The sequence below is a fragment of the Glandiceps talaboti genome, chromosome 23 (assembly GCF_964340395.1).
Source record: "Glandiceps talaboti chromosome 23, keGlaTala1.1, whole genome shotgun sequence".
NCBI classification, from domain to species: Eukaryota; Metazoa; Hemichordata; class Enteropneusta; family Spengelidae; genus Glandiceps; species Glandiceps talaboti.
This window is the reverse complement of record NC_135571.1, coordinates 6,867,622-6,895,452: the sequence shown is the minus strand read 5'-3', so window position 1 is coordinate 6,895,452 and position 27,831 is coordinate 6,867,622. Positions and strand designations below refer to the sequence as shown.

Sequence of the window (27,831 nt, the reverse complement as noted above, 5' to 3'; positions counted from 1 at the left end):
TTTGCTACATGTATCTGTAAATCTTCCTTGTCTACATCCTAACAAAATTAGAAGTAGCTTGAGTGGGTTAACACTATAACAGCTGCAAAAATGGTGACCTTATGACAAGCATTGGTAGTCTGGGGACATAGAACTACAATTAATTTCTGAGCTCTCCTTTAAGAATTAGATACTTCTACAGTTACCATGGATGCACAATATTAAAGGTTTAATTTTCACTAAACAACTACTTATCGAAAATAATTATTTAAAAAAAAAGAGAACACAAAAATGCTGAAATGGTTACAAAATAAATATCGAACATAAATATTTACCTACTCTGATTACATCAATGTTTCAACATCATTGTCTAGTGTCATGATAGGGGTATCTTAGACTCTCTCTCCTGTCTTCGGGAGCATCGCTATTACTGTAATAACTGTTTTGTATGTACCAATATCTATCGCATAATTGTACTATATACTTGTACTGTGGGCCCTCATTCACATTGGGCTAATCATTTGTTGACATGTTACTGCGACTCAATGGGGGCCCACAGTACAATTATGCAGTATATATCGGTACATACAAAACTGTCATTTCAGCGATGCGATGCTCCGAGGACTGTGAGAGAGAGAGAGTCTAGTAGTATCAAACATGTATCATTATATGATGATGATGGTGGGGTATCATTACCACCATTGTAAAGGAACATAACTGTTTTAGTCTGTAAGGTAGGCTGTGACAGGGCACCCTCACACATTATTCAACCCCTCTCATAGACAAAACTGGCCAGTGAGGGTAGAGCGACACAGTGTATCTCACAGTCTAAAGCAATCTGATAAAAATCTGATGTAGTGTACCACGTGCACAGTGCAATTTTCTTTTGGCTGTTACATTTACTGTCATTTGTTCTTTTGCTACGTTAAGTGTACATATTTATGGGGGTAAAAGTTGCTGCATATACCAATGGTCATATGGATGAAAAATGGGTATTTATCAAACAACTTCACTATCTTTTTTTCTACTAATTATTTTCAACCGAGTAAATATGACGATTCAGTTTGTGCCAATTTAATTGAATCACTATAATTCTGATTCAATGTCCAATCCAGTCATCTACTTCCTTGCCAAAATGTTTCATTTTCATCTCAATGGTGTATGCTCCATTCTAGTATTGACTCTAGTGATAGTGTATTCGCTATATACCATTTTTGTATCAACAATATATGATTTCAGCAAGAATTCGACTTTATCATATTATAAAACACTTATTGCCTTGCCACATTTGGGCACTAGTAGACATCTATTACCTTGAGGTCTGTTAGGCAGCAACGGTTTCCCTCAGCTTTCAGCCTCTGGAATTACTTGCTACTTAACAGCATGAGGGGTAATGTGAGATCTACTAGTGCCCGAATAAGGCAAGGCAATAAGTGTTTTATAACACATCCCATTCCCAGGCACATAGTCTTTCCAGAGTGAAAGAAAATCACCGATAGGACTAGTCTCATGCTATTGTAATAGTGCCCTAGGGAAAAATGAAAAATGAACATTGCCCTCTGTATGTAAATTATGGTTACTATGGGTCACTAGTCCATATCACTGAAGACTGTATGGAAATGATATATTTAAATTCCATGTACTTAAACAGTAACTAAAACTATTTTTTCATAATCTCTTTATGTTATTACTGACTTGTGTTTTAGTTCAATCAAGCATGTGTAACTAAATTTCTGTTATGATTTTTTGAAAAAGACCAGAAACAAGTTTTAATGTGGCAAAGATTTGAATCAAGCATCTTTGATTTTAAAACAAATTAGTCACTTCCACAGATATATACCTTTTCAAGACAAACAATCAATGGAAAGACATAGTTGATATAAGTAAATGGCAAATCTGTGAAAATAAAAATGTTGAATCATTTTGTGCCCATGTCCTGTTTCGCTGCCTCTCCCTGTGAAATTTGGTGGGAAACAGTACCCTATCAACATATAAGAACTTTCATAAGATATCAGTGTGTTAGGCTTCTGCTTTCACTATTGGAGGATTAGGCGTCTCAGCTCCATTAGTTTCGTTTGGTAGAACACAACGCCATAAGCCATATGTTTTGCCCACTGTAGTTTGCCATAGTCGTAGAGTGCCATCTTCAGAGCCACTCGCATACAGTTCACCGTCTGGTGAAAATCGTACACAGTGTACGGGACCGAAGTGGCCTTTGTAGCATTCTGTGATCAGAAAGATAAGGATTTAGTCATTTTTAGATATTAATAGACAATCAATCAATTGATCGATTGATTGATTCAATAAGTGAATGAATGAAAGAATGAATGAATGAATGAATTAATTAATTAATGAATAAGTCAATAGATCAATCCATCAATTAATTCACATTGCAACCTCTATCTGATTCCTACCAAGTCCACTGTTACACTCCCTGGGGAGCATATAATACGTTGCAGTCTCTGGAAGTGCATAGAATTGAAGCATTCACATTACAACCTCTATCCTACCAGGTCCCCATAATACAGCTGGGTGCAATTGTGGTTCAAAGCTTAACCAAGGCATTGATGTATTATGAGACGACGACGACGACGACGACGACGACGATGACGATGACGATGAGGAAAACAACAAACCATAAAATGGTAAAACAAAGTTTTGATTTACTCACCTAACTCATCACCTGTTTCATAACTAAATTTGTAAATCTTAAAATCTTCGCCACCAGCCAGGAAGCAATGTTTGTCGGGATGTAATGTAGCAGAGTATACAGGTGATGGTATAGTGTAGGATTTGATTTCTTCAAGACTAGAAAAGAACGAAAAAATAATTAGTTATACTAGTCTCAGTTACCCAGACTCCACTGCTGGGGCTGTACTATGAGACCACCTGATGAGGGTCTTGGGAAACATAATCCCAAATAGTCTCTGTCACCCAGACTCCACTGCTGAGCTCTACTATGAGACCACCTGATGAGGGTCTTGGGAAACACAATCCCAAGTAGTCTCTGTCACCCAGACTCCACTGCTGGGGCTCTACTATGAGATCACCTGATGAGGGTCTTGGGAAACACAATCCCAAATAGCCTCACTTACCCAGACTCCACTGCTGGGGCTCTACTATGAGACCACCTGATGTGGGTCTTGGGAAACACAATCCCAAATAGTCTCTGTCACCCAGACTCCACTGCTGGGGTTCTACTATGAGACCACCGGACAAGAGTCTTGGGAAACATAATCCCAAATAGTTTCATTATACCCAGACTCCACTGCTGGGGCTCTACTATGAGATCACCCAGACAAGGGTCTTGGGAAATGTAATCCCAAATAGTCTAGCTTACCCAGAATTTCACTGCCAGGGGGAGGGGGAGGGGCTTTACTACAATACCACCCAGACAACAGTTTGGCGAAATGTAATCCCACGTCGTCTACACTGGATGTTTCTCATAGAGCAGTGTATTCTGAGGAATACATGTCCAACATTACACAGTGAACCTTAGCAACAGGTGTGCATAACTCAAGTGACATGATACATCTTAATTACGAAAGACGAGCCTCATTATACACCTAATCTTCTCTATATATTGAGTGACTTCCAGTGTTGACGATTTAAGCTTGTACAAACAAATTTTTTAAATTTATTTTCAATTAGCTATTAAAAAAACAAGATAGATCAGAACTAAAGTTTTTACTTACCTCTCACTGTTGTAAAATGAAATGTTGTTGCCGTGAGCAACAATTAAAATGGTTCCGTCATTACTTAAATCAAGATTGAGGTTAATGTTGTCAAAATCTAGTTTTTTAATCTCTGTCTGCGTGTCCACATCCCAAATTCTGAAAGAGTATCAAAGCAAACATGATAAAATATTGACAAATTTCAAGTGGCCATATTGATGAGAGATTGGGTATTTATTTTGGGTTTTTAATTTATAAAACAATTTTATCATGGCTTCTTACTTGAAAAATCAATGTAAAATAACATTGACCAAGTCTGTGTTTGTAACTCAATAAATTGCAAAAGATTTAATTTAAGAAATGTGTAAAATCTTTGTTATTGTATGTACAATAACAAACCCTTTACATGTTTTTTTTAGCTTTTTCCAATGTATGATTTGGCACATTACACATTCTCATTCCTTGAGTAAATACACACAGTGCTTGCATTTTGTATGATAACTCCTATGGTATTGTGTCAGATGTAGGTAAAAAGATGCTCAAAGAACAAAAAAGAACAATAAAAGTAGGAAATGGGTAAATCGTCACATCAAGTTTACTACGTCAGATTTTAATCAGATTGATAGTCTCCCACACTAGATCTTTTGCATAATATTATTTAGGAACTCTGATAAAGTGTGCATATCATATCATATAGGGCTAGTATACAACTGTAGACTTTAACCCTTGCAGATACTAACCCATGCTGGTGTTAGTCAGTTAGTGTCAACCCAGTGTTAGCTGAATGTGCACTGAACTGACTCAATACTATCCAGATACTAGACAGGTCAGAAAGTGATTCTTGACTGTCTACATAGAAGAATACTACATCCATCCTGCTCCCCAGGGAGTTGGTGAAGTATAAAAGGGCTGTTCTGCTGCTATAGATCCAAGCCAGGGGTAATAATTGTAAAGCACTTTGAGAACAAAGTGAAAAAGCACTATATAAAAACCAACATTATCATTATTATTATTATTATCCTCCTGAAGTGTACATAGCACCCTCTATCACAGAACTGTGTATATTGTACAATTACACTTACCTGACCGATTTGTCTTCAGCTGAACTCACAATCCTTTTCCCGTCTAGACACCAGAGGGCGTCCTTCAAATTTTCGGTATGACCGCTAAAGACTTTTGGATCAGCTTCTGGTTTGTTTAAGTCATATATTCGTAGAAGTTTTTCATTACTTGCGGTAAGAAGCTGGTTGCCATCCTGGTAGCAGACAAATAATCAAAGAAAAAAGATTTCTTGTTGAATATTTTTAACTCAATGTCAAGACAGCAAATTCATGAATGGCATCACCACATGATTATAGAACCAGAGGGTTAAGCTTTACAGTTCAACATTGCTGCAGGGAATCGTAATCTAATTTTAGATTTGATAATACGGCCATTAGCGAAATGCCAGGCATGGTAGGGGAAAAGCATTAACAAAATCTCCACATGAAGGGATTCTATGCTACTTCAATAAAATAGAAATAATGTGAGAACCGAACCTGGGATTCAATCATGGGTGTTTAATTTGAAATAATTATATATAACGGCCAACAAATTCACTACACATATTTTTCTGTTGTCAAGAAATTTTGAATTTGCACACAGATGTGACATTGCTTTCATAAAACAAATAGAGGTACAGGGAAATTGATGATACATACTGTATGAACAATATTGTGTTTATATGTTGCTATGGTAACACTTAATTTAAATTTATGATACTAATGTTCACCTTATTGAGTTATTTTAGTGTCTATTGGTTTATTTACAGCTAGCATATTGTGTCAAAGTGTTGTTATAATTTAAACAAAGCATTTATGAATAAATATTACATGCACAAATCTACCAACTCAAGTTATAGTGATTTCACTTCTGTATATGTTTAGTTTTCTAGCAGAACTGCCAAAAACGTTGCTTAAGCACAAAAACATGATCCTATTTCTTAAGATAATATAACTTACTTGGGAGAAGTCTACACTCTTAAGATAATATAACTTACTTGGGAGAAGTCTACACTCTTGACAATATGTTTGTGAGTAAAGGAATGGACTTCATCTCCAGATATAGCATTCCACACTTTCCTAGGAGGTAAATAAATTGAACAAAAAAGAATTACTACGAGTAAAACAATCTGTGAAATTGAATGTTAAACTTGATATCTAACTTACAATACTAGCACCAAGGTCAACTACAAGTTAAATCAAAGACTCTTACAGTGTGACCTTATCTGCAGTTGAAAATAATATTATTCCACGATATTTTTCAAGTAACTTAAGGAGCCTTGTCACTATGAGTCAGAGAAATGACATGACAAAACCCTTTACTCATTCTCACAAAGCAGAGTTGATATTTCTTCTGCGACACTGCAAAATATCCTCTTGACTTGGACAGTGTCATAAAACAGGCTATGGTTTCACAAGTATTTTATGGTATCAAGAAAAATATTAATGTCACTTTATCTGCAGACGCGCAATTAAAAAAAGAAAATTAGTAAATTCATTGTTATGATGAAAGCTTATGTGAGCAAAAGTTCAGTCTAAGTTAATGGATTTAACTTCGGATTGCACCGAAATTTACAATTAGCTCACCAAAGCTTTTGCCAGGTATCCACCATGCGTCGTGACTTTAGAAAACACTGACGAAGCCATGGTGGATACCTAGCGAAAGCGAGCTTTGGTGAGCAAATTGTAAATTTCGGTGCAATACAAAGTTGAATCAATTAATTTAGTAAATTCATGATTATTTAGAATGGTTTGATTGAATTGAGTTCAAGCTTTATTCGTCCACAGTGTTCATGGTGACACAAAATCATGCGTATTATACGCAATGGAAATTAATTTTATGCATATTTGATCGAATGATCCGTATCCTGTATCCAACCCCATATAGAATATTTGTGAAGAGTGAGAGGGTAGGAAATAGTTACTAAACAACTTAATCTAGTCTATATACTAAAATGTCTTAATACTACATAACATGATGAAACATTACATGTACAGTGTATATGACTGCTATAGGCTCTTGTTAGAATGAATGTCCCACACGATGAAAAATATAAAAATTTGAAGGAATGCAGAATCATTGTTTTATAGATATGCACAGCCATGATGACATTTACGCGGTGGTTAATTAGTTAACGATTGAAGAGAAAATTAAGCAATTATTTTTTTGTTCAAACACATACACATGTTTTAAGTGGTATAAATGATATTGATGACAAGCAAGCATGAATAATTGGAACTGCCATTAACGAATCATTTTATTTAGAAAGGATACTTTACTATTTATATAGCATTTGGTGAGTGTAGTCCCAGTGGGCTATCAATTTCAGAAAGTGGTAGTCCAAGGATTGTGACCTGTAGTCTCATATTCCTGAACTGAAAACAGATTTCCTCTATTGGAAATGTGTGTTATTAAAAATACTTTCATGTCAATAAATCTTCTATCTTCATCGCATAATCAGTGGTAGTCTGAGTGGGCTACCAGCTGCAAATTATGGTAGCCCCATGACAAGAATTGGTAGTCTGTGAACACAGCACTACTGCTAATTTCAAGCTCTGATATGCCTGGTTTAAGTGGTATAAATGATAATGATGATAAGCATGAATAATTGGCACTGCCAGTAACGAATCATTTTATTTAGAAAGGATACTTCACTATTTATATAGCATTTGGTGAGAGAAAACCTATCGTGGTCTTCTTTTCTCTCTAGCTATATTTACAATATTTAAATTTACATCTATTTAGTCTGAAAGTAAACTTTAACATACTATTTTTAACACACAATGTACAGTACATGCATTAATTCAAGAAAACATAACATTTAAATACATTGGGTCTTGACTATAAACAAGGAGATTTCTAATGAACCCTATAAATACAAATATTACTGGTAGTTGATGGTAGTTGACACTGTAACATGCAATAGAAAGGTCATAATTACAGATATGCATATATTATTATTAGTCCAACTATTTGTCATGGTCTTAATGTTTCTAGCCTAGAACTACATTGTAGACGTGTGGGTTTGTTCATTATGATCTCTCTCCACATATAGTCAGATGGACAATTCTACCGGAAATAGCAAGCTAAATCTCTCCCTGTGGAAAGGCTGAACAGTGCATGTCAGTAGTAATTCATCACACACTGACAGGTGGTTGTAATTGGTTACTTCATTCAGTTTACTACAAACTACAAAGTAAGTCATGTGAGCACACGACAACATTATCACATTAATATTAATGCTCCATTATCCTATATAGCATTAAGCAGAAAAAAACCCACATATATATTTCCTAGACAGTTCTTTCTCTAGCTATTTAGATAAACCAAGACTATGACAAGTCTCAGGGCTAATGTATCATGTATACAATTATGACCTTTCAATTGCATGTCACAGTGTCAACTACCAGTAATGTTTTGTTTTTTCATTTACATGGTTCATTAGAAATCTCCTTGTCTACAGTCAAGACCTACACATGTAGTGTATTTAAATGTTATGTTTACTTGAATTAATGCATGTACTGAGAATGGTATGCTTAAAATAGAATGTTAGGTTTACTGCTTCATTACATAAACTAATTCACAATATTTCATATAAATGAATAAATAAATAAATAAATAAATAAATAAATAAATAAATAAATAAATAAATAAATAAATAAATAAATAAATAAATAAATAAATAAATAAATAAATAAATAGATACAACCCAACTGAAAAAAAATGTTATCACAGCAAAAGCTGGACCAGTTTCTGGTTACTATTTTCTATAATAGTATTTTCACACAGTTACAAAATTCAAATGGTTGTGGATGAGGCAAAACTTATCACTTTCCGCAATTTTAATTTTGTAATAAATGTATATGTTTGTATTTTTCAATATTTGGAAACTTACGCTGTGAAATCGGCTGCTCCTGTTGCAGCATGTTCACCATTGTTACTAAGTGTAGCACCCCACACAGCACCTTTATGGCCTAGAAATGTCCCAATCCAGTCACCAGTGTCACCTTGACGTAGCATTGGCTTCCCATCTATGGATTTAAGTCAGAAATGAATTCAAATGAGATATTACGATAGCCATAGTACTATTATCATAGTAAAACAAACTTTATAACAACAGGACTCGAAATAATGAAAAATATTTTCTTGCCCACAGTCCACTGGACAAGTATAAATTATAAAACACTTGTCCAAATCAGAAAGTACTTGTTGATATTAATTTTGTAAATTTTATTAGGTCTTTGATTGAGATGACCCTTTTGGTCAGTTTTTGTCACAAAACGAGTTGCCATAACATTACATCCAGTTTGAGTAAACTCTGGAAATCTAATCAGACTAATTATTTATATGCTTCCATTCATATGTTAAAATATCACTTTGAAAGTTTCTACAAGTACAGGAAAGTTTTACTTATATTACAATAAGTGAGCAGAGGTTTTAAAATTGAAAACTATGAGAAAATCTACTTGTTCATTGGGACAAGTACTTTTTAAACACACCTGCACAGTTCTGCTAATCACTAGTCCAGGACAAGTAAAATGCCCTTATTTTGAGCCCAGTGTATACACTCCTTAGTACAAAGCTGCTTAAGGTATTAGACCTCAATCATGGAGTGCTTATTTCGAGCCCTGTAGTTGTAGACATTATAAGAATGTTGTGTGGCCTATAAAATGTGTTATACCTATGTAACTTTTGTAGTAACTGTTCACATCCAATTCGTCCTGTCCAATATGTTTTGCTTTTGTATTAATTTCACTGATTTGTTCCCAGTTTTTGTTTTGTTTGTTTTTCAGTCATGTCATGTAATGTATGCAGTAATTCAGATTAGATGAGGGAAAGTGATACAGTGTATCAAATCACTGCTCTTATTTCAAGCCCTTAATATGTATATCATTTCAATCAAATCCATTTCTCAATCACATCAATAGATGTGTAATATTAGTGTTATGACAGGATATTTGCACAAGTGCTTGCAGTATTTTCTGTAGTCATATTACCATGAGCATAGCAGATGACAGTGCAGCAGAAACACATCAACTGTAAACTTGTGCAAATACCCCTGAATGTCTACAACCAGGAACTCACACATCATGGGGTTTCTGTTATTTATCCCAATCAGCAAATTTTCCTGAAAATTATAGTGTGTGATCACATGATTGTATCGAACAAGAAATGATCATGTACTCATTTGCATATTACATTTTCCTTATTAAATGGGGAATTTACTATTTATTGCTTGCTCCAAATCTAAGTTACTTACGGAAGGTATAATGTATATTGTAAATCTGAATAGTACGTATTTTCATATTTTTAATACAATGGGATTTTACTTAAATTGAAAAAAAAAACCCAGAATAAACCGAAATTGAAAATTACTGGTATTAATATTTCATGTAGTATCTGTATGTATATTGTATCTCTGAATATTACATATTTTCATATTATCAATTCAATGGGATTTTCATTCAAATTGAAAAACAAACCAGAGAATACTTCAAATTGAAAATGTTGTATTAATATTTCATTTAGTATCTTTTATATGAATAACATGGAATTTTGATCATCTAAGAATGTTTCCATAGATCTGCAATGGGCAAACATTTGGTTTCAAGGCTTGTTATTTCCTGTGTGTGCAGGATACAAGTTACTTCTGCTATCTAGAAAGAGGAACTACATATAGACTACTGCTACAGTGCTATGTAGTTTTGTTTGTTGTATTCGGGTGGGGTGGGGGATTCAGGGATTATCATTTTAAAACTTTGACTTCAGAATTTTGTTGTGTGTATTGTTAACAATGGGAAAAATGTATTGCAAAGACAGAAACGAATAAGGAGTACAAACAAATATTGAATCAAACAGAACAATAACCACCTTAAGACGGTGGATGGAAATTTGAAAAGTACAACAGGGGAGGGGGTCCGAAAGGACGACAGAGCTTAAGGGGCTTGAGTTTCTGTGTATGTATGGGGCGGGGGACACTCTTTTTGGAAATCGACGAAATAGTACTGAAACCACATTAGCTAAGAAGTAGTCCACGTTGTGCAATGGGGCAATGACATTGTGAAATCACAGAATATTAAAATGATTATAATAAATTATTCACTTTGTGCTACACAGTCATCGCTAAATCATAACAGTTTTGTGACCATATACACGAATATTGTAATTATACCAACGGGCAGTTTTTACATATTTTTACATCGGAAACATTAAATTTGTATTGGCTTTCTTGGCATTTCTTCCGCGTTCATATAAAATGAATCACCTTGAAGTTGTCAAATGACATTCATTCACGTATGAAAGATGTTTTCATTTTTAGATACCAAAAACTAAGAATCTGGCTAATACAGTACACTGAAAAATCTTACCTTTACATGCGCTAATCAGAAAATATCCGTTCGGGGTTATTTTGCTGAAGGACAAATCAACAACTGGCCGTGTGTGTCCGCTACATGTGAGTGGGGTTTGCTTGATGGCAGCCATTTTGGAAAGCGTCCTCTCTGTCAAGCAACGGAAGAAGCGACAGAAAGGTCATAGCAAGGTCAACTATGACGAATGGTATTCCTGAGTGCTGTGATTGCTTGGTCAATAATCAGAAGGGCTTATTCACACTAGTAACGTTAGTAACGTACACGCTACACAAATAATGTATCAAATTCACAGGAAACGGTGAGGTGCTGTATAAAATGACGTAGGGTGCATGCCAAAAGGAAAGTGACATTTGTGAAGTTTCTTCAAAGATCTTCACTTCAAAAAACTTGATATCCATCATAGAGTCCATCATACATCGCGTCTTTTGGGTGATTCGCAATTACTTCGTAACAATTAAATCGTCTCATAAAATAAGCCGTTACAATCCCAATTTTATGGTACACTGTTTTAAAGTGCTGTACCGTTCGATTGCGGGTAATTCTAACTGGTAAACAGTAGCTAGCTCCACGCACGTGGAGATGGGCATCGACAGACGTGAACGATCCATGGCTGCCCCTAGGTGTACATGTGTAAACTTAAAGAGTAAAGAGTAAAGTTCAAAATAATGTAACATTACGGCAGAGTTAAACCTTCAATTTGAAAAGAATTTTCCGACAAAATAAATTGACTAATTGAATTGGGATAAGTTCCGAAAGTGAGACGACAACGAGTTGAAATTGGAACGAAGTTGGCATGGTAACCCGACACCTATTTATTTGGGGGTTATGGTTATTCTGTTTGCGTGGTAATATGGTAACCCAACACCTATTTATTTGGGATTATGGTTATTCTGTTTGCGTGTCTAGTAAAAGCTACATTTATTGATTATATTGACTGACGCATATTTATTTTAATTCTTAGCTTGTAATTGCTATATTGGCAGAACTCAGAAACATGGTAATGACGTCACGTGTATATAATATAATAAAAAATAAATAATACACTTGACTAACGATTTAATGCAATAAATTGTCAACATTGACTAGTTATTGGGTCTGTAAGATCTGAGTTAGTGATCTGGGGTAAGATACAACATCCATGCCAGGCTACAACCTTTATCAGGTTTAATTTGTTAGAAACCTATATAGGGCTGAACAACACAACGTATCGTACACTGCAGTCTGTCACATCCCCTAATAAGGCATTGCTCATGAATATTGATCTACGGTTTGAAGGTCACGTCTTAACCAATCAAATCGCTGCTTTTTTGCACTGAGGCACATAAAACAACATACTAGTATATGTTTCCTATAACACCGACCTACCCTAGTATCATGGATCAACCTTTTCCATTCCACCGGTATGACAAAATCATTTGCCCGTTTTTGTATTTAGACTCAAAATTATGACTCGGACTTGTCAAGGCGTGTCCTCCCCTGGAGAACTTTGACCTTTTCCATAGAAAACAAGTACTGCAGCTGTAGAAAGTGTTGCAAATACAAACACGGGGGACAGGACTTCAGACCAGTGGAATGGAAAAGATAGATTCATGATACGTGTAAGCCACCGAACCTAACTTTTCTTACATTGAAAAAAGGTAAGAATAGTGAGAATTTATTTATTTCCCGTGTAAGGCCTAATAAAAGAAATTGTGTGGTTCCGCCGTACCCAACCGTTGCCCAACCCAACCTACTTTTTCACTGCCGTCCCTAAACTTTTTTTTACGTTTCTTTTTCTGGTTTAATTTCTTCTCATCAGATGTACAGCCATTATAGATTGGAACAACAGTTTTATTTTGTCTTGATGTCAGTTTCCGCATCCACTATTCAAGTCTCCCGAAACTTCACTATTTTTTGCGATTTTGTTATTTTTTTCTCGAATGTGTAAAAGGTTTAGGGTCGGCAGTGAAAAAGTAGGTGGGGTAGGGTAACCGGAACCAAAAGAATTATTTGTTTATGCCATATCTGAAACTACTTTTTTTTGCCCCAAGTCATCGCAGTTACAAATTTACTATTTTTAACAACGCCAGGCGACAGACGATAATGCCTTAGAAGGCAAGTCGTGATCAGCATATTTCAGTGTCGTGTTTATTTTAAGTTGTTTTTCACAAGAAGAACAGACTACAATAAACTGTCATCTATTGCCATTGACCAGTGGCCATAGAGCAGACAAAAGAGTCGTTGTACTGTGTCTTTGCAATCACAGTACAGTCTCTATTGGAACATGTGATAGCAAATTCAGGTATTATTGCTGAGTCATCACTATTGTTCGTCGAGACTTTCTATCAGCTAATACACCCCCACCATCATATATATATTGTCTACTAGTATTATAGCTATCTAGTTCATCAACCTACATGGATAGACACGCGTTGCCCTAGGTTACTCGCATTATCCTTGGCTGAACGAAGAAAAATATTGGGGAATAACATCTGTGTTTTTGATCTTGCGCCTGCTGGGCATGGGTGGTGAATGGTTAAATAAGTAAAAAAAAACACCAAAAGGATGCGTGTGCCAGATATAACGTGGTGATATAGTGCGCACTTTTTGCATGCTAGGTGGACATTAAGGTTGCTAGAGAGATAATATCAACCATGCATAACTAATGATTCTTCGTCCTTGATAGACTCTACCCGATTGTCCCCATCGTATGATTCATTATTGACAATGGGGCGATTTGCCTTTGTAGGGACACAAGTTGTTTTCATGTCGTACGATTTGGATAGCAATTGTATATGCCCTAGATTGTCAAAAATTGTCCTGGCTTCTTTGTAATATATCTTTAAGGCAAAGAAAAAAACCATTGTGTGTTTATGATGACATGAACTCAGAAAACAGGGTAGGTAGGTCAGGATTTTATTTTATCTTTTTAATTGCTTTTAATTTTTGAAAAATGTTGGTTCGATCCCAGACAAACAAAATGTCGGTCAGAATACCCCTTCTGTGATAGTTTGATGAAATAGGTACAGATATCACTGGGGAAAGAAAATAGTTGTGCAGGAAGGTCAACTTTAGAAGACAAATAATTTCTTATCTTTTTGAGGATCGGAAGCTTAAACAAGAGTCGGTTGGGTTATTGAAAACACACATTTTTTATTTGGCCTAAAGGGTCTCGTATGTAGGGTTAGAACTAGAACTCTGCACATGTACATGTAGCTATGATACGGTGAATTGAAGTGAAGGCGATATCGGATTATCGCTGATGTGTTATATTCTACGTACTCGGTGCACATGGGGAGATTGCATTCTGATTATCATATTATTACATGCTATATGTTATAGATGAAATTCTAATTACTTTTTATTTACAAATATGACAATATATAAAGGGCTAGTACCTCCAAAGGGTGGCACATACATAGTAGTCAAACAGGAGCAGTCCCCTCCCTCCCTTCCCTAGTCTCTAGTCTGCTACCTACGTACTTTGACGACCAAGACTAAAACATGAACGTGTATTACGGTATAATATGCAAAGGACTATTCAAACGGGTTATAAACAGATACTAGTAGCTAACCCGATGTTGTGGCTGGATAGTTATTCAAGACGGACTTTAATCAGATTTATGTATCCAGATTCCAGGTGAAAGAAAGACTGTCGAGGCCGACAGATGATCATATGTCTGCTGAAGTCACAGACAAGTAAGAAAGTGTATTAAATACCACATGTACCAGACAACTAAGACAGTAAATGACAGTCCTTAATCATGGCGGTATTCAATCCGTATTTGTATTCTCAATCAACGTTACAAACAAACAAACAACTGTGTATGACATCACAATCCATGATCGCCGAACGGTGCGTTGCGGTTCGGTGACGTAATCAGGGGCTCGCCACCACAACACTTACTGTGATTGGTCCAAATTGCCAACGCCCTTATCCATAACAAGTGTAATGGTCTGGGTGTAACGGAGTCACATATCAAGTAACAAGCGGACAGGTTATATTAGAGATTGGGTGTAGTTTCCCAAATCATGGCAAAGTTCATATTTCGGGTTTTTCAACGTAAATGCAGATTGTACATGGGTATCTAGATAAACCAGATATGCATCTATATGTTGTACTGATTGTATTGAATACAAACAGAGACAGGTCAATGTATGGCACGTGTATACAATCAAATGATATATCTTTATCAATTCTTGAAAACAGAGACGGTAAACAAAATCCGTGTGAGCCACATGTACACAGATTCGGCAATATCAGATGAAACAAACATACAAAAGGTTACGTACGGTCATTACAGGGAAGACTTACCACAACAAGCTTAAGATATGGGTTCGCTAGCGGGTTTTCATCACAGGGGCACGTATTATTGCTTAGATTGCCGCCCTGGATTGCCATTTTCTTAGGGAAAATATCGTACGAATCCTGCTGCTACAAATGTATCAATCTCTATACTAGTAGAAATATCCCACGCCCCTATGGTTGTTTTATCATCATCATCATCATCATCATCATCATCATCATCATCATCATCATCATCATCATCATCATCATCATCATCATCATCATCATCATCATCATCTGTCCAAATTAATTCATGGCGTACAAAACATGGTTGGTGTTTTAAAGCCCCAATTGTGATATTTACATTGACAATATTTTAAAATACAAATTAAATTTGACAATTCAAATACGGTCGCCATTTACAAGAGCAGGGAAAACCTACTTTGAATTGCTGAAACTGAGCCCGTACAGATCTGGGAAATGGTTAATAAAACACAGCCGACGCTGGGAGGGTCGAAACCCTGACTGCATGCGGTGGTGCCTGATGAACACAAGCTAACCACTCGAGCTCGGTTAGGTATCGAGTTATTCACCAATATTTTTCTTGAGTCATTTTAATAGCAGAGGAAAGGACAAGTGACATGTGAGGTCTTGTTACTACGAGTCAGAGCCGCGTCAACAGATCATACATTGGCCGAAAAGGGCATAATCATCTAGGTCTAATCATGGCGACTCTAAATCTGAATACGTTGACTCAGATTTCGAGAACCACATAGCCAATGACATAGAGAGATAGTACGAAAGCCGTGAAGGGACTCCTGACTTGTTTTGTCATAGTATAAGCTGCATCATGATAAAACTCAAGAGCTAGAATTTAGTCCAGATCACATCAATATTACATAATTAAGTATATTGTAAGCATTAGTGAAAACCTATCTCCTCTTCCATGGTCAGTCACCTGCTAGCTTTGTTTTCCCCTCATCTGAGGCTCGTTATCTCTCTCCAAGGTCCTCGGGCTCAGTGATATCGTTGCGTCAACAAAAGGTATATACGTATGCATTGGCCAGGACTTGTGAGAACATATCAGTTGTCATACTTTGTTATGATTCTGTTCAAGAGGGCAACATGTACATACAGATCATTGGATGTGATTATGTGAATGGCAAAGCAGTATATCATTCTAGCTATGTTGGCTCTCACACGTTGTTTACAGTTTTTGAGAGAGAAAAACATTACCTTACTCAACACACTGTCGACCTTTTAATAGGCTTAGAAAATAATAGTCTATCTGCTAGACCTCGGATGTTCTTCCGATAGAATACGACACACGACCGAACATCGCTATCGAGGATGGAACACAAGCCCTCACTGCGAACTTCGTTCGCTTATAGTATCGAAAGAAAGCCCGAACGTCTAGCAGCAAAACTAAGAAAATAATTGCTAGCTAACCCATCATTGACAACAACTAAGGAAGTACATTCGCCAACTATATGTTTGATATAGCTCTTCTGCCATGAAAAATAAAATTTCGTTACTTTGAGCTTGGATGGTACTGGTAAACTGGGTCGGACGATCGTGTGTTGTATCGTGATGCTGTTGACAGTTTGTTGGAAACAGATGAACTGGTGACATGTCGATTTCAGTTGCTATGCAACGAGATATAATTATAGTACATAGTGATGTCATCACATAACATGTATATATTAGGATTGTTCATAGTTATGCTGTTTGACAAATCATAATTATTCCGCTCTGGATTGTTAAAACCAACATTCGCAAGAGAGGCCTAGGGCAATATTTGTTGTGGCCAAGACGAAAAACACAGGGATTGATAATACGAATATGGTAACAAGATGACGGCTATGACCGTCCTTGGTGGAGAACAGGCCTAGGTCACATGAGATATAGGGTGAAAAGACAACAACAGGGCTATTCTCCAGGTCACACAAAAGTAGTGTAATTACCTATACCACCCACCCCATCCCCACCCCACCCTACACATCCCCACTTAGATGAAAGACGTGTATCGGAGAGTTGATTGAAATCGTCTAGTGCTCGGTTAGTACTAGTTCAGTTTGATATATTGCATTATTTTTTGCATAGCTACCGTCGTTCATTTCATATGGCCTAGTTTTTGTGTTGGTCGCCTCTACTGTAAACAAGTCAAGAACATCGTGACCCGAACATGACTGACAAACAGGACCAGTCAAACAAACTTAGCCCAGCAACTTATCATTAGTCGTGTGGGGACTTATACTCTCGTTAGTATCCCACACGACTAGATTTTCAGCTAAGGATAAAGTCATGGTATGGCAGATAGTCTAGAAAATATAGCGGGTCTACCGTACGATATCGTTGAACTGCAATGAGTCCATGCCACTGCACTATTTCTACTGTTTAAAAAGATGAAAGGAAATTTGTAAAAGAACATATTCGCTGATGTCACATAAAAGACTTTGTCCGTCCTTTTTTTTTTTATTCCTTACGGTTTTTTAACTCTTTGTCCGCCGCATCCTGCCAATGCCTTCAATTGTTGATGACATCACGATCCATAATCGAATGGTGCATTGTTTGGTGACGCACGCATAATTAGGGGGCTCGCCACCACACCTCCAACTGTGATTGGTCAAAGCGGCCAACGCCCCCTAAATACGCACTTTGATTCGTTCTCGGCAGTCACATGATCAACACAGCCGGCGAACATATGATTGTGCCTGCAAAATCGCAAGCATTCACTTTGCGGGCTGAACTGGAACTGTAGGCGACTAGAAATCGTGACAGGTAAGTGTTAATTTTTTTAAATAGAAATCCGCGTCTCATATTTTAAATCTTGTATAGTTTGTACATTTCTGAATGTCACATAAACGTACGTTGCTCGTAACCCGGCCGGAAATTATACGTCCCACGGAATCACAGTATGTCAAACGTGACAACGAATGGTCCGTGTGGTTATCGGTATAAGGGTTGTCCGTATCAACAACTATCTATTTTGTACGTGATCACGTGTTCTCGCATGTAACACACTGGTAAAACGGTTGTCAGAAATGTGGTGTTGTTTACTGTAATGTATTAATAATATCAGAGTCGAAAGTTCACACCGTATAAAGTTATCGTGTGACGATTGGTGAGCGACCGTCCAATTTTTTTTTTGTCGATGGTTGTTTTTCAATCAGCAGTGTCTGGATCAATGTTTGTGCAAAACCTAATGAATATTACGCAACTATAAGTAACACCCTTTAGCTGTCAGTCGTGTTAATTTCACAATGGCAGCCGTTTAATTATTTTCATGGTCGCCAAAATGAAAACTCGTTACCCGACGCGGTACGTACGTAAAAGCGACCGACTTGTTTACCCTTTAAAAAGTTCCCACTGACACTGTGTGATACTTGGGTAGTTTTTTATGGAGACGCCTTTGAAAAGTCACATTTGCAAGACAATGAAATGCGCGATTCACTTGAAATTGCGACACCACCACACCTTATTATATGTGGTTCCTTCAGATTTCATCCAAGTCTGAAATATAAACCACACTGTGATACAAGGTCATAGGTAGTTTTAAACTCTACATGAAATGAAATTTCGACAAAAAGCCGATTAAGAGGATAAAAAAACGACCGTGATTCCCTTAAAACAACAATATATCTTCCAACTATTAGTAAATTAACTAACCGTAAATTTGCATATTACCATTATATTCATAATATTTTATTAATTATTTTGCTCTACCAAACGATCTAAATATAATTTCATCTAAAAATCTAATAAAAAACAGCTTATTTCACTGATGTGATGAGTGGAAATAAAAAAATAAGCCCGAGAAAACAAACCATGTCTAGATGTATAGTGATAAAAAAATTGGTGTGGTTTTCTACCCAAGCATTTGGATTCAGCTGAAGTCGCGTTTTCATGTAGTAAATACATTATATAGTTGGAAAATACATTACTTGTAGATTACTACTGTAACTAGAATAAAAAAAGTATGACAGATAGTTCTGTTAGGTTGACAAGCAAATATTTTGGTAAATTACGCGAGGCGAGGGGGGGGGGGACAATTTAACCGTAACGGAGAGTTGTTTCCGCCTAATTCATGAATTGCATCATTCCGAGCATTGTCTGTTTTCACGTTCAGGGATGGAAACAATAACAACAATGGACTCTGTATCAAGACAAAATCATTCGGTAAAGTTAAAATGACGAATTCTGAGAAGAGTATACCTAATTCTCAGCTGAATTGTTCGCAAAAAGACAGATAGTTATATTAATAACTGTGATATGGGATGAATTAGTGCCCATTTGTCCCTTGTCCTGTTTTTGGGAGATATACAGGGATGGTCCCGCACTTATATTGAACGCCGTGACCCCCTGGTACTGACGAGTTCAAGTCGGCCCTGACTAGATAGTATCATTGCGTCATCCTCTAATAAAACACCTTGACTGCAAACAGTCCACTTGTCGTAGACGATCGATAAACATGCTATAAACAAAAAGTCACATGGATTTTTGAAGGATGAGAAAATTAGTCCGTGTTGGTGAAAGTGATGACTGTGACATTGAGGGTTAAAATTGACCGTGAAGGTTAAAATTTAAATACAATGCCACCCTCGACAATACTTGCTATGGTGCTTGCTATGCGACGACCTGCATAATACAAGCCCGTGGGCGTTACGCCGCGTGGCAGTCACATGACTACTCCAGTTAGACACGTGATTAATTATCATAAGTATGACGTTGGGACTGTCACATGACGAAGGACATTTGTCACGTGACGTGTTCGAGCCTGCTGCCGTCTAACAGATGCCGTAAACAATATATCAATGCATTATTATAGATAGAGATTAGACAGCTTGCACACAGTTTCATGATTCAGCAAAAGAAGGATTTGGTATATTGATAACAGCGCCCACTAATCTGTAAACAACAGCCAATCAAAATCAACCGAGCTGTCACATGATTAATCGCCTTTGTCATGTTACCATACCCGCAAATATGAATCCGGAAAGTATTATTAATAATGGTCAAATTAGAGTGATAAAGTTGAATGCATTCCATGGCGTATTTGCGTAGGTGCTACTGGAATATTTACAGGTATATAAATATTTCTCGCTATGACAATGCACGGTACCCAAATGCAAGTCATGTCGAAAGCCTATTTGTAACAAATGACTGTGGAAGAATTTGATATCGAGTTAGTTTATTAATTGAATAATTTATTCATCGATGTTATGTTTCTTTAAACAATGGACTGTCCAATTATAATATTATCACCAATTAATCTGACGTAATCTAAACGATGTTTTTCGTCTGATGTTTTGATAAATTTTGTTTTGAAAGATTGTGTTGTTGTTGTTGTTATTGTTGTTGTTGTTGTTTTTGTCGTCGTCGTTTAATTGTTGAAGCTTAAGTGGCTTCACTAAATCTTTTTCAATGGATTTTTATCGTGCTAGCAAAATTTAAGTGTTTCTTTTTGTATGTAAGTTCACTTACACCTTGGGGATAACTTGTGTCAGGGACGGAGGTTCCACATTTAATTTTAGTAAATATTACACAATCTTAATTTCTCTAATGGCCATCGAAATATAGGGACTAACCATAGACACTTGTGAGCTATGACTTATTTCAAAATGTGCGGTATATACTGATTATTGATATTGTAGAAAAAGAGATAGAACGAGTTTGTAGAGAAATTGGTCGATATGCAAAACCTTCACCACCGGTAACACTACCACCACCACCACCCACCACCACCACCCACGACCACGACGACTCCAACAATAATAACAACATTTCCTCCAACGTACAACACCACAACAGAGACCATCAACAACCCCATCACCACATTCACGATTGACAAGCAAAACCATCACCACCGGTAACACTGCCATTACCACCACCGCCAATAATACCACCACCACCACCACAACAACAACAACAACAACAACAACAACAACAACAAAAACGCAAACACAGCATGTGACCTTTAATACTATCAATTTCAAGACTCGGACCATTTACGAAAATAACAGAAAGTGTTTCAATGACGAAGACGAGATTTCATCATCCACTATGCTCTATAGTTGTAACACTTGACCTTTGACCCTTTACAGATCAATTAATGGCTGGATTGGAATTTCGACTATTATTCTCATCGCGGTGGTACGGCGACGGTGGCTGTTTCATCAACAATATACAACAGCAGCAGACTATACACAGTAACCATAGTAACTACTATTGTGAAGACGACTTTAGGGAAAAGAGTCGACAGTTATAGAAAAAAACTATATTATAATACAAGGTAAGATAGAAGAGTAAATATTTATGCCTAGTAATTTTTTGATATTTACTTTCCCTAGCCTATAGCTGCAATCCCTCCATTAAGAGGCCTACTATTGAACCTATGACCATTTGGCAATGGCGAATTAAAAACAAACAAATTTGTTCAAAAATGAAACAAATATTCATACACCTGTAGACACAGGTATTCATGTCGACACTTAGTACATACCGACAACGGTTCCTTCGATTTTCTGGACACAAGAACAGTGTGTTTGAATTTTGAATCAAAGCTATGTTACTATTATTTCTAAAGGCAGCCATTTCCCCAATTGACAATTTTTTTTAGTTGTAACTTAAAGTAAAATGGTGACTCGTCATCACAGTTAGAGTGTCTATGCTGAGAGGTCATCGTATATGATACTCTCAAAGTGAACTAATGGTGTTGCTATGAAACGGAAGATATATTTTCATATCGAGAAATCTACTGGTATTGCAATTTACTGCATAATGATATAACACAGTAAGAGAATGTGACATATTCCAATTAACAATGATTAATTGAGTTCGATTATCCACATATACCAGTCACATTTTGCTTCCTGATGAGTTACATCATCACCATGGTTATACTGACTTATGCATTTGATCACCATGGTATTTATACCATGACGTCACACCCGACAAAAATCTAATCCATTAACGAGAAATATAACACTGGAATTAATTATAATTCATATTGCTTTCTCTTTTTTTTTATTCTTTTTAAATTTAGATTTTAGATTTTATCGTGCAATTAATTATCTGTAACTAATAAAGATGGTTGGATTTAAACCCATCGATGTTCAACCTACCGTTGGAGTCAAACTCATCAGTGCAGGGACTGCGGCTTGTATGGCAGACCTGATCACCTTTCCTTTGGATACTGCGAAAGTTAGATTGCAGGTGAGAAAACAAACAACAAACATATTTTTAGTTTATTTGTAATTCACATGAAATGAGAGACCAATGGTCGGTGAGATGTGCACACATAGTGAAAGAGACAGACAGAGACAGACAAGATCGACATACGTGTAGTCCTGAACAGACAGGCAATCTGAGATATATATAGAGACACATTCACAGATCTCGAGAAGAACGCAGTGATACATAAATGCAACTCAACTATAAACAGAGAGATTGGTAGAACGTTTTGAAAGAAAAAAAGTACACGACTTTTTTTAAAGCGGGAAAGGAGATGGGGGGGGGGACCAACGTACAGAGAGGGAACAGAGTGAAGCTAGAAAGACAAAGGTATTTTTTCAACACTGGTGGTGACAATTATAACGATATAAAGAATTAAACCACAGGCATTTAAAGTAACCAATGCCAACTAGAAATATCAATATTAAAACCCGAACTCGACTACTTTCATCTTCCGTGTTTCCTTTGCCAGGCTGGTTATAAATATTATGTTGAGTCACTTTTAATTGTAATTGGTCAATAATCCGAAGATATGACAGCGGTGATTGAAACCAATATTATGAGGTAGAATGTACATCATTTTCGGGAGTTGATAGTTTTCCGGAATCAACACCTCCCAAGCTTGTCTCTCTCAGGCGAGGTTAAGGCGAGGCCAAATATTTACTCCGATTCCATATTCTTCCCAAAATTTCAGATCCAGGGTGAAGTCCCTTCCAAAGCTGTTCAATTTAATGGATCAAATCTGTTGCTGGAATCGTCAGGCGCCCGTAGTTTGCAGTACCGTGGTATTTTTGGAACCATCATGACAATTTGCAGACAAGAAGGTGGGAGGGCGCTATATAATGGACTGATTCCTGGTCTTCAGCGTCAGATGTGCTTCGCATCTATTCGTATAGGAATGTATGACTCTGTCAAGTCATTCTACCAAGATGCTTTAAAAAAAGGTAATTAAATATGTATTTTACATGGACAGAGACTGCTCGTGTCTTAAAATATTAGAGCTGACGTGTAGGTTATTTCTTTTACCGTTGGAGTGCACTGAGTCGCATAAAATTTATTGTGCTCTCAAATTGGGCAGAGGTGCACCCCCGTCCGTTATTCTACGACTTGAATTTGTTCGACAACCTTCGGAAGTGCTGTCCGATCGGGACGTCCTGCATGCAAGACTAATTGTTCCAATTATGGGAAAGCGGGATCAGGTGCACCAAGGCCTTATTACTTTGACCAGACAAGGACACTTGTCTGTACATACTTTAATTTGACAAAGACACGTGCGCTCTTAAAACTTTTAACAGAATTTAATAATTATAAATTAAATTAAATCATATTAATTTTACATCGTGCATACACTTTTAATTTCAAAAGACTAACGTACAGATATTTGCAACATCGCGTTCATTGTATGATTTTATTTCCAGTATTTACTCAATATTGATTTCGATTCTGTTCCTTTTTACAGGAGGAATGTCTGGTAATGGAATTGGTATACGAATTCTTGCTGGCATAACGACAGGAGCGGCAGCTGTTTCCTTTGCTCAGCCTACCGATGTTGTTAAGGTTCGTCTTCAGGCACAGAATGCGTCATCACTTGGCAGACGGTACGCCGGAACTATTGATGCATATAAAACTATTGGAAGAGTAGAGGGCATGAGAGGCCTATGGAAAGGTAGGAAAAGCAATATTTTGTCAATTTACCTGCCAATGAACGAGGTTCTTTCAGAAATACTTGCGCCGATAAACTGGAGTTAAAAACGAAAGATCTCATATTTTGTTCATATGGGGCGACATGTATCGCAACACCTCAAGGAACGAGAACAAGCCAGACACGTGCACTTTAATATTTCTCTTCATTTTCTATGATTCAACCAAGAATCCTTGATTTTGCAGCAGCAACAAAAACAACAACAACAACAACAACAACAACAACAACAACAACAGGCATTTCTATGAGTAATACATATCAAATGGTCTTTTCGATTCAAGGAATTTTAATAGCTATCCATCTTCTTTCATTTCTAGGATGCTTGCCAAATATAACTAGAAACAGTGTGGTCAATGCCTCGGAGCTTGTCAGCTATGATTTGATCAAAGAAAAAATCTTGTCTACAAGACTCCTGTCTGACAATCTTCCCTGCCACTTTGTGTCTGCTTTCTGTGCTGGATTCGTCACTACATGTGTTGCATCACCTGTGGATGTAGTCAAGACTCGCTATATGAATTCCAGCAAAGGACAGTATCGAGGGGCATTCGATTGTGCTTGTAAGATGTTTGCTGAAGGTGGACCCAAAACTTTCTATAAAGGGTAAGAGTAGATTGTTTGGAGTTGTCTATTTTGTTCATGACTACAAAGAGTTTGGTGTCACAAAGATCGTCTGATAATGTCATTTAGAACATGTGTTTGTATTGATATTTTTAATGGTTGTGTCAATGAATGGGACGCCATGTTTAGAATATTTTTGTGAATGATTGCGGATGTCATATTTAAAATGTTTGTGTTGTGACGTCATATTTCGAATGTGTCAATGATCGTGCCATCATATTTCGAATGTTTGTGACAATGATTGTGACGTCATATTTCGAATGTTTGTGCCAATGATTATGATGCCACATTTAGAATACTTGTGTTAAATTGTGACGTCACGTCAAATTTTCAGATGGGAATGTACAACATCATTGTTGAGATGAAAGGAACCACTGTAATTATGATGTCGAATTTAGGGATGGGAGTATTACTGTAGTATATTTGAGTGAACAACAAGTACAATGTATATTATTGAAGATGGGTACTTTTCTACATCCTAAAGACATTTCTTTCTCTCGTTTCATTACAGATTTATGCCATCCTTCATGAGACTAGGGTCCTGGAATGTGCTGATGTTTGTTTTCTATGAGCAACTTAAACGAGGGTTCACACTCGCCAGTGTTTCCATCGATAAACGACCTCACACTTTGTAAAGTCGACGAGACATAAAACGAATTAACTTATACAATGCAGATCATTGGTCGACGAAACCGAGGTTTCCGTGACGTCTCCACGCGCGCGCACGGCGCCATTTTCGTGCTTGGGGCCATTACTTTCCTCGAAAGATGAAGAAACGTAGTTCCTATTTTCCAGTATTGATCATATACCTTCAAGAATTTAGACTTACCTAAAAGACGGAAAACATTTTGTTGACGTCATTTGAGATGTTGAGAGATGTTCATGCGTTTCCCTTGGATGTACATATTCATCATTTTGCAAGAAAAACCCCACATCAATACTCAATACGCACGTCTCTTATATTATTAATATTTACTGCAAATAGTATTTGCCAATTGCATAAGGAGCACCCAGATATTGATTCTGCCAAAAGTACTTCCACACTTTGTCACAGAGTGGCAAAGAAAATGTCTTGCCAAATGCTTGGAAGTGCAGCAAGAACATTAAAGGCTATGCTAGGCCACAGTATGGCGAACACTTAGGCGTACCTGGTATGGAGAGGATGGAAGCTTTTCTGGAGGAAGAAGGAAGATGAAAATAGCAAAAAAAGAGAAGATATTTAATCTAGCTATATTTAGAACCCAAGATATTACTCTCTCATGAATTATACTGAAATATGAGCGTCTGTATTATATCAAAGAATAGTGCACTTCTGAACACAGAATTCATCCTATTTATTAATTATACTGCAAAAAACAAGTATAGAGTATATGACCCTTGATCTTTGACCTTTTAGGGGCACGTTTGCTGAGAAAATAAAACAAACACGTAGTTCTTATTTGAGGGTTATAAGAATTTCAAACAAGCTCAAAAGACTTTAGTTATTTTAAGTTGTATGAGGTATCATTTGAGCTATTAGTAAATTGTAATTTGCTGTTAGTGTATATTTTAATGGTTATGACGTAATAGTTGTGGATATACGTCATATTACTTTGATGACGTAACTTATATAAACTACGTCATTCAGTTCTTCCATGTCAAGGCTCGGCCTAGACTAACTAACCTCAGGTAAAAAAAGGTAACACTGACACATTCATTGGTATTACATTTTCCCGTGATATTTTAATTCAAGAAATTTATGTTCCAAACTGGATGTCTTTTATTGACTTTGTGCAAGAGGACATCGAAATATTATTCTAGAAATATAATCAAAGTTAACTGCTGGTTTATTTACAAAGGTGAATAGTTTGACAAAGACAATATACAATAATCATTTTTGGTGGTATGTCAATATTGTATATTATAAATTATGTGTCGGAGATTTTTTTTGTATTCCACACAAGTATACTCAGGAGCAGATTTGCTTTGCTTACAAAACATAAGAATTAAGAAAACTCATTCTGAAGAAGATTACACGCACAAATCTGTTTTACTTACAAACAGTAAGAATTAAGAAAACTCATTCTTGAAAAGATTACACGCACAATTCTGTTTTACTTACAAACAATAAGAATTAAGAAAACTCATTCATAAAAAGATTACATGCAATGTTATTATGTTATATGGGACTCCTTCACTAGCAAAAATCGATATTGTCTTATAACATCGTAGGGGGATTGGTTACCTGTGCAAAAATATATACAACGGAGTAACAGGCAACTATAGCATTTGCACTGCTTGTCACAATCATTAACCGTTGATAGCATCCATATTAAAGTATAAAAGTATACTGTTACATTTATTTTAGTTATCAGCCCAGTTTGTGGTGTCGCAAGTGCCACAACTGTGAGTGAAACCAAGACTTGTGACATTAACGAGCACTGTACTGGTAACATTATTTATTTTTACAGATTGATTACACTGAAGAGACACCACATACTGGGCTAATGATTAAAGCAAATGTGACAGTGCACTTTTACAATTGATATGGATGATTGTGACAAGCAGTGTAAACACTTTAAAAAGTACAGTTGGTTGTTACCCGTTTTACATGTATTTATGCAGTGTCTTCTTTGACATACAGCTTTCGGGGTTGTTCCTTTATTGAACTATTCTGTTCTGGTACTTTTGGTACTACCAAATATTACTTTCGTCTTATCGGTAATACTGTGTCGTAAGTGTTCTCTGTTTCAGTCAATAAAAGTTTATTTTATATTTAAAACATAACACCAGGCTGGTCATGATTTTTACAAGCAATCATAGTGTGCGTGGCATATATTTGTGATAAAACTAAACATTCAATTGCAGCCTTGCATACTCTGCCTTTGTCTGTCTGTCTGTCTGTCTGTCTGTCTGTCTGTCTGTCTGTCTGTCTGTCTGTCTGCATCTGCCAGTCTCTGTCTGCCT

At 36.6% G+C, this 27,831-nt stretch overlaps 2 protein-coding genes across 3 annotated transcripts in view; one reads left to right on the top strand and one right to left on the bottom strand.

The window, feature by feature from the left end:
* LOC144453006 (serine-threonine kinase receptor-associated protein-like) overlaps positions 1–19,826 on the bottom strand; it is a 20,211-nt gene extending 385 nt beyond the window's left edge. The window contains 8 exon segments of the mRNA XM_078144262.1: positions 1–2,204; positions 2,651–2,787; positions 3,675–3,812; positions 4,736–4,908; positions 5,692–5,773; positions 8,590–8,725; positions 11,063–11,194; positions 19,793–19,826. The exon segment at positions 1–2,204 is cut by the window's left edge and continues 385 nt beyond it. Of these exon segments, the coding sequence (XP_078000388.1) occupies positions 1,999–2,204; positions 2,651–2,787; positions 3,675–3,812; positions 4,736–4,908; positions 5,692–5,773; positions 8,590–8,725; positions 11,063–11,194; positions 19,793–19,826 (1,038 nt within the window). The 3' untranslated portion in view covers positions 1–1,998.
* On the top strand, positions 18,055–27,528 carry LOC144453007 (dicarboxylate carrier UCP2-like). 2 transcript variants are annotated; one of them, XM_078144264.1, is made up of 7 exons: positions 18,055–18,113; positions 21,437–21,624; positions 22,378–22,547; positions 23,260–23,509; positions 24,028–24,231; positions 24,585–24,867; positions 25,397–27,528. In XM_078144264.1, the coding sequence occupies exons 3-7, from the start codon at positions 22,422–22,424 to the stop codon at positions 25,518–25,520; spliced, it is 987 nt and encodes a 328-aa protein (XP_078000390.1). In that variant the 5' UTR covers positions 18,055–18,113; positions 21,437–21,624; positions 22,378–22,421; the 3' UTR covers positions 25,521–27,528. The 2 variants fall into 2 exon arrangements, with proteins under 2 accessions (XP_078000390.1, XP_078000389.1); XM_078144263.1 differs by having other exon boundaries at positions 24,025–24,231.
* Positions 27,529–27,831: the final 303 nt, after the last annotated feature.